We start from the raw sequence: 8,246 nt of genomic DNA on the forward strand, positions 1-8,246 counted from the left end.
ACAGTTTACATCTCCAGTTGTGCCTCTCCCAGAAGAGATTCCTCCAAGGAATCAGCCCTGAAAGCGTGGCCAAGCGTCTCTCCTTCTCTGCTCTCACAGGTGCTAGCTGGCCTATTTCCCTGTGTTCTCTCCCCCTCTTCTCCAATTGCCAGCTTCTCACCTCCACTCCTCACCCCCCCCTGCTGTGGGGAGAAAAGAAAACCAAGCTTTTCTATGACTTGACAGATAAACTCAACCGTTACCTCCACCATGTTGATAAAGTGCAGAAAGAATTCCTGGGCGTCCTGCTGTCGGTTAGTGGAAAATTCTGGGTGCCCCTTTCCAATGAGGGACTTAAACATGCGTGGAGCAATACCATTTTGCATACCCTGCAAATAACAAGGTGGAAGAAGAAGGTGGTCATAATTTGCCAACCACTTGTCCTGGCATGTAGCACTTTACTCTTAGCCATGCTTTTCTTCTGGTGGTAGGGCCCTGGAACAAGTCCCAGGACATGTCTTCAGAAAAGTTTCTCTCTCCATTCCCACGTAACATACACAACGCAATGTACACATCATGAGGATGCCATATCCAAGTCTCACCTTCTGATCAGGCTGCTGTTCCCCATCTGCAGAAGCTGGCTTTGAATACTCCCCAGAAAGCAGTCCATGGCCAAGTTTGGCTCTGGAATGACGAAGAAGTCACTGTTAGCATAAAAAAGGTTTCTGCAATCCCACATACTCCAGGAGCCACATCAACCCATCCAGCCTTAACACTGCCTTAGACTGATAGTCTCACAGAGATCAGCTTTCTCTGCTGCACCAGCCAAGACCATCTTATCTTGGTCTGCTCTCTAGTCCCATCATCAGCTTGAAAGTTACTAGGACTTCTGGGCACCAATCTCAGCCAGAGTGGGGAGAACACAAAGGAGCAGCTTCTTCTCCCCACAGAAGGACAGCTGTTGCTGAGCCATACAGCAGCTGCCCAACAGACAAACAAAGCTGCATCCTGACATGGGTAAAGCAGCAGCGTATCTGACTGCCTGTGCAGGAGACAACAGGGCAGAGAGAAATTGTCTGAGCCAGAAATAGCATTGCTGCAAGCAGACTGATCACATTTTACCAGGGGAAAGATCAAGAACGACTGCAGGAGGCACTTAATGGACAACAGTAACGTTCAGCAATTTCCTCCTATGCTCAGGCTCTCCTACTATTCCACTTCACTCCAGTCCCTCCCCATCAGTGCTGCCACTTGGCTGGAACCAAACCCTATCAATTCCTCCCTTTGCCCAGGCAAAAGTATTTGTGGCTGTCTCAACTTAATCCCCTCCTCAGTGAACACCCCACCCCAGTCTGTCCAAATTTAGAATCCTCCCTTACTGCTGAACTCCGTTCCACAAATGCCACCTTCCATTGCTCCACCCCAAACCTCCATGTACTGCTGTGCTCTTTCAGAGCAGATGTAGCACAGAATTCATGTATTTAAAATGCAACACCCTCCTAAATCTCGCGTCCCTTCTTCTGTATATTCTCCTGCTACTGCTCACACAATACCTCTTGCAGGAAGACTCTTGAAGCATATATAAATTATCCACTGAGAATAAAGTTGCCTAAATCTGTGTATTTCTTTGCTCTTAGCCCTATCTCCCTTCATTGCAGAGAGCAAGCACCTTTTTGCTGTTACACGGACAGAATATGCCTACCAGAAATCCCCTCGTGGTAACAGATGGTACTGTGTTCCCCACAAAATGCATTTAAGAGCCTCTCACGAACACTGAGGTGCACTCTGTCCTCTCCCTCTAGGGCACTCAGCTGAACTTTCTTGGCTTAGATCCTTACTGATCACTGAGGATCAGTGCCTCTGGTGATGGACAGGGAAACAGGGAGGCAAGGCTTGAGGGAGAAACCTGCAGCAAAGCACACTGTAGTGGTGCAGAGGGGACGCACCCAGGCAGCCTCAGCCTTCCTTCTCTCACCAAAACTCTACGTACACTTGTGTGCTGAAGTCCTGTGTGGGGTCCGAAGGTGCACTTTGGAATATCTTCTCCAGCTTGTCCACATACCTGCAAAGCAAAACGGAGCAATCTAAGGGACGTATGGGTTCATCCAGCAAAGACACAGTCCTAAGCCTGATTACTGTAACAGAAGCTCCCAGCTCTAGGAGACCTTTGTACTGATCCCAAGAGATCCCAGGCCAATGAAAAGGGGGAATTAAGCTCACTTACTTTCTCTGGAAGTCTGGGATACTGAACAGCACCTGCATCACAGAATTGAGGTAGCAACTGTTGCCCAGGTTACGGATACCAGTGTACCCAGGCCCATAGAGGGGCTTGAGCTGCACGCCAGACTCCTGGATGAGCTCCCACTCCCCAATGCGCTGGTTCATGTCTATTTCCAGTTCTGTCATTGTCTTGTCTGTCTGAGGAGGGAAAGAACAGGAAAAACCCTCAAAGAAGACTCAAGGGAACATCAGAGGTGCGAAAAGTGCAATGCTGTAGAGAACCACAGAGTCAAACCCATTCTGTTTTACTTAATTAGAAGGGGAACAAGATACACAAATTGTTTTCAAATACCTGAACACCTGGGACAGAAAGAGGAATGGTAAGAAACATGGGAGAAATCTGAACCACGCTTGTAAAGGGACATGGAAATCACACACTAACACTGAATCTGAAGAGCAAAGCTCAGAGCCTGGGAACCTCCCTGCCCACAGTACTGTCACAGAACCCCAAGGAAATAAACCTGAGAGGCAGGAGAGAAAGACAAAAAAGACAACAAAAGAAGAGAGGCAGACGAGACAGCTCTCTGCCTGACAAAAGCCAGGGTTTCTTGACCAGGAACAGTTCTGCATAGCCACAGAAAACTGGGATCCAGCTAAGAAACCTCAGAGTTGCTTCTCTCCCTCTCTGGGCCTACAGAGGACCTCACCTTCTGCATCTTGAGCATGTCAATCCCGAAGTGAGCAAGGTGTTCTGCCAGGTTGGGATCCAACACCATGTCATCCTCATCGTAGGAGTAGACATCTATGCAGGAACACAGAGGAAGATGAGAGAGACCTGTAATAGCCTGTGATCTAAAATTCATTGCTGGTTGAAGAGAACAGTGCTCAGAACTGGGAGTTTTGACAAACTGAGCAGTTGGGGTTTCTCTCCTTTCTCAGGAGAGTAGCACACGAGACAGAATATTGAGGTTCTCCAAAAACATGTGACAAGACAAACAACTTTGTCATTGATTAAGGCACAGAGGCACACATACGCCTGGAGTGAGGAAAGTGGGTTACTGTGCCATAAACTTTCTGCTCAGGCTTTGGCCACAAAATCCTTTGATAAACATCCCACCACAGCAAATAAGATGGCAACCTGGACAGCTATTCTAAACCTCTCAAATTACAAGGGAGGGGAGGAGGAAGGCAAGGTTTTATCAGCTGCTGCTTTGCCACAAGAAGCAGGCCAGAGTGGACAAGTTCACAACAGGATGACACTGCATCTTGCAGGTTGTAAGATGGGCAACACCAGCCCAATTCCTGGAAATCCTCTCTGACTTGCCTTGTCAGAGACCCCAGTTAGGCCAAGTGGTGCCTGGCACCTACAACCCACAGAGGATCCCCCTTCTCACCAGCCCCATCCGGAGTAATTGTTCCCAGTTTCACAGCCAGCGGGTAGCCAGTTTCCCGGTAATGCTCAACCGCGTGATTGTTGCCACCGCTGCCATCAAAGTAGCGACGACCACAGAGGATGGCTCCGTCGGTCATATTCAGCCACAGGTTCTCCTTCATGTCACACTTGCTGCACTTCCAGCCACTAGCAACAAGGAACAGAGAAAAAGCGATTAGGGTGAAAACCTTTGGGTTCTACCTCCATTGCTACCCACTTGCACAAGCAATCTCATTCCCCTTTCACTTCAGAACACTGAGCATCCTGAAACTTCTTAGTTTGCATTTCCCCTGAATTCACTGTGACAAGGCACACTCAGAGCCTCATCTGCTGCTGCAGTCCAGGACAGAAGGTGATGGGGAAGGGTCTGGGATACAAAGTGACACAGCTAGTTTCAGTACTATGCTCACCACGGTGGGATCCGGACATCATTCTGGAGTTGGTGCAGGGAAAAAGCGTGTTTGGATACGCGTCGAACCTCCCCATCCCAAGCCTGCACCTCCTGTTTCCGTGAGGCTGAATCTGCTGTCAGGATGGCCTCAACTGCACTGGCAATCTGGAATTAGGACAGTAGGAAAAATAATTAAGGACACAAGGAGAGAAGCTTCCACTGCCACAACGCTCCACATTTAGGCCCAGATCAGCAAGTCAGTTGTGCTAGGGCAGCATTCAGGAGTCTCAGTCACAAGCCAGGGCTCTGCAATATAAAGCACCATGTAAGTGTAGAACAACCCTGCTTACTCCAAGCTGCGACTTCGCAGCAGCTCTGCAGGATCCCTGTTACAGGACAGCAGCTCCTTCTCTGCAGTGGTGCGTTTCCTCTTTACCAATAGAAAACACAGCCCTCCACCCAAACGTACCCGGTCTCTGACCATGTCTGGTAGTCCCTCCAGCCCATCACGAGGAATATCCAAATGCTCTGGCAAAATTACTATTTTTACATCTTCGTCATACTCAAACTTTTCCTCTGTGATGTCAAATCCACCTTCTACACCTACAGGAAGAAAAAACATTGCAGTAAAAGGTAAAACTAAATAGCTTCCGAGGCCTCTTTGCCCATAGCTGACATGAAATAAGGCACCATGACTAAGGCAAAGCTATAAATCAACAATCCACAATCTTTCATCTGTTTCTGGATCCTAAAGTTTCTGCTGGAGGTGTAGACTTCACAGAAGCAAACACAAACCTAGGTTTGCTTTTTCCAGTTCTTTTTATAGATGCTTACAAGGAATCTTCAGACCCTGGCTGCCGCCAGAAAAAAGACGACCTGAGCTAGAGAGATCGTGGCCAGAACAGGGCCCATGATAAAGCGCCACTGCTCATCCTTCATAGCATATCCAAACTTAATGGAGATGGGCATTAAGAGAAAATATTCTAACCCTGTGCAAAGGTCTTGCCTACCAGCATCCTTAGGGAGCCTGGCTCTGCTTCTTGCCTCTTCCAGGAAGGACAGTTCAGAGTCCTGAACTTAAGCATGGAGAACCAGGAGCTCCTCTGGAACCAGAGCATCCAGAATTGCAGACAGTGTTGGCAAAGGGACAGTGCTAGTAGTTTCTCATGCCCATCTAGCCATGCTTTCCAGAGGTTGCAACAGAAATGGGACTTCCATACATACCAGGTTATTTGCCAGCTGTCAAGAATCACAGTCTTGAAATGACAGACAGTCACCAAAAAGTAACATTTGCAGCAGGAGGGAACACTTTCTGATTTATGAAGGTACTAAAGGAAAAACCTTTGCCTTTCCTGTTCTCCAAGCATTCACGTCTTACATCCCAGAAGGAAACAGGCAGAAGACACATTGCTTACTAGCAGCCTTAACCTGCTGTGTTAGGGTTTTTTTAACTGAATTTCCTTTATTTCTTTAAAAATGGCATGCTGTGACTGCAATAGATCTCTGCAACCGATCTCTGAAGGGAATATGAGTTTTTGCTGTTTAGTGCCTCTGGCTCAAGAATCCTGTGTGTGACACAGTTCTCATAACCACTGCTGCATTTGGTTAAAACACTATTGACAAAAATTCCTGGTTCCCACAACATCTCCTGCTATTCTATCCTCAGATACCTACAATTTTTAGACAATGCACAAACTGTGTAGTAATGCAGATGCTGCAAGTCTGAGTGGTTTAAGGAATACCTGAAAACAGTCACCAGCATCGTGCAACAACATACCCAGATAATCCTCTTCAGCACATCCCAGAGAGATCTCCTATCATCACTTCACAGAATAAACCAATACACAGGTGACACCCTCAGGGTATCACACAATTCCTGAACTCTAACAAACCACAACAGACTGGTGAGGTCCCCTCAGGTGGTTATGTGAACCTTCTGATGCTCCACATGAGCAAGAAGGTCTTCAGCCAGCAGACTGTCTCCTAGCCCTTTTCCCCCATATACATAGCCAACTGCTTGCCATGAGACACTCTTCCTCCTTCTCTGTGGTTGCATTTAAGTGCCACGAACTCCAAAAGTAATCCAACCAGCACAGGAGGCAAGCACTACAGACTTTTTTTTTCCCATGGAGGAGTAAGTCGAGGTATAGAGATATGAAGGGCTACTTTTTGCAGCCAGTGACATTTTGCTCCTACATCTTTCTAGTACTGTAAAAAAAAACAACCCTCCTGTGTCAGGACTAAACCACCGGAGTTTAGCTAAAAATAAAGAGAAAAAAAAAATCTCCCTCCTGGATTTAACATCACTGCCTGGATTACATGGCTTATGCTTTCTTTTATTCTCTCACACCATTAAGTTGTTATCACAGGTAGCTATTTGTTGACCCAGTGGCAACATGTGCCTCAGGACCTTCATAGAATTGAGTTTGCAGAAATAACTCATAATGCAGACCGGGGCTCATCTCACCAAAAAGCAACACAATCATATACATAAAAGCACTGGCTAGCTGAAGAAATGTCGATTCTACTCTCAATTTTGCAAGAAGTGACCTCTGGGATTTGATTCATCTCACCATAAAAACAGGGAGCAACTGAAAGTCTAAATGTTGGTGCTAGCGCTGTGGCAGCAGCGGAGTCACTGGGCGTTTGCTACGCAATGGCACAGCCAGGGAAAAAGTGAGCAAAAAAGCAAGATGTGCACGGTCCAGGTTCTGGATTTCCCTCTAGTGGTCAGCTTCCAGCAAGCCAAGAACCTGTTACTGCTAATAAATGTTCCTATCCTTCGCTTTATGGATCTCTGTAATGGGTCAGAAATTACCAGCCCAGACTGCTCCAAATAAGCAACATCTTCAGGGATTGCCATGACAGCCTTTGCAGCTGGTGCAAAAGAGTAATGGAACATCAGTACTGTTCTGCCAAAAAAGGGCTTGTTTTTAATAATTTAAAGTTCACATGTATTACCAGCCTTGTATTTCAAAGAACTATCGAGCCCAAAATGTTAATACAGCATTTACCAGCAGTTTCTCCCCCCCCCCGTCTATATAAATAACACTACCTCAATTTCTCAGAAGTTTAAACAGTTTTTCCATCGGAAACTTCAAACTCACTCTTCTCAGACCTACGCATTTTCTGAAACTTTACTTCAGCCCCACACTGGACACATCCGTATTAAGCAACAGCCCCACACTGGTTATACACACACCAAGCTGAGTCAGGCATAGAGCTAAGAGAAGATGCAAAACATACCTATCTACAGAAAACACGATGTGACTTCGAACACGGAACAAAACTACCAACTCAGCCACTGTTTAACAGAAACTGCCCACCTAAGACATGCTAGAAAACATGAAGTTTGAATTCTGTCAGGGATACTAGCTTCAACAAGCCCAGGAGAGGAAAGGCAAAAGAGATGTGCCATGAAGCCAGGCAGCTCCAGAGCACTGGTCCAAAACAACAAGGACGATACAGTACACAAGTACTTTCTTACCAATGGCCAAGCGAGTTGGTTTCTTCCTTGGAGGGTCCCCAGCACTGGAGTTGGTGTCTTCTTCCTTCTATTTCGTCGAGAAGAAACACAAAAATAGAGTTAGGGGGACAGGCAAGCTGTGGCAAGCCTTAAGACTGAAATTAATCTACTCGGAAAACAGAAAGAGGCCAGGCAGAAATAGCATGGGGAATCCATACAAGAAGTCAGCATAAGCAGAGCTGAAGAACTGGTGTACCTCAATTCAGCAAGAAAAACATTTGAGGAGAGAAAACTTGGATTGGATACAGAGACATAGCCCAGCTCTCAATTTCAGAACAGGTTTGATTGTATCTTTATTTTTTACCGGTTTACGTGTTCTTTTGAGGTGCAGGTAGACCCGCTGGCCTGTTTTCTGATAGTGCTTTTCCACATATTGCTTCCCAAAGCCCAGGAACGTGTTCATGCAGATATACAAGCCGCCATCTGACTCCTGGAAGGAAGGAGAGATCCAAACTGAAGGAAGGTGGTGAAGAACGCCATTCCAACTGCTAGGATAGGCCCAGACTTACCTGGAGCAACACTACGCATGAAATAATGGCTACAGCTCATTCCTACATACCAGCCACTTAGTAGCCAGTCGGCAATAAGATGGCAAGCCCCAGCCTGGCTGACCCAGAAGAACAGGCACTGCTGTCAAGATGATGTATTTGAAAACCTATTTGCCTGCTCATTTATGGCAGGATGCTCAGGAAAGCTTG

At 46.6% G+C, this 8,246-nt stretch overlaps 1 protein-coding gene across 1 annotated transcript in view; it reads right to left on the reverse strand.

Annotated features, from left to right (window-relative positions):
* USP5 (ubiquitin specific peptidase 5 (isopeptidase T)) overlaps nt 1–8,001 on the reverse strand; it is a gene marked incomplete at its 5' end in the record, with an annotated part of 12,694 nt that extends 4,693 nt beyond the window's left edge. Inside the window, 10 exons of the mRNA XM_010182631.1 lie at nt 243–368; nt 582–663; nt 1,970–2,041; nt 2,204–2,397; nt 2,907–3,001; nt 3,594–3,778; nt 4,042–4,187; nt 4,492–4,625; nt 7,510–7,576; nt 7,853–8,001. Coding sequence (XP_010180933.1) covers nt 243–368; nt 582–663; nt 1,970–2,041; nt 2,204–2,397; nt 2,907–3,001; nt 3,594–3,778; nt 4,042–4,187; nt 4,492–4,625; nt 7,510–7,576; nt 7,853–8,001 — 1,250 coding nt within the window. The remainder of the gene's footprint in view (nt 1–242; nt 369–581; nt 664–1,969; nt 2,042–2,203; nt 2,398–2,906; nt 3,002–3,593; nt 3,779–4,041; nt 4,188–4,491; nt 4,626–7,509; nt 7,577–7,852) is intronic.
* Between the last annotated feature and the right edge of the window lie 245 nt (nt 8,002–8,246).

This window comes from Mesitornis unicolor, unplaced genomic scaffold (assembly GCF_000695765.1).
Source record: "Mesitornis unicolor isolate BGI_N332 unplaced genomic scaffold, ASM69576v1 scaffold51794, whole genome shotgun sequence".
In the NCBI taxonomy this organism is placed as follows: domain Eukaryota; kingdom Metazoa; phylum Chordata; class Aves; order Mesitornithiformes; family Mesitornithidae; genus Mesitornis; species Mesitornis unicolor.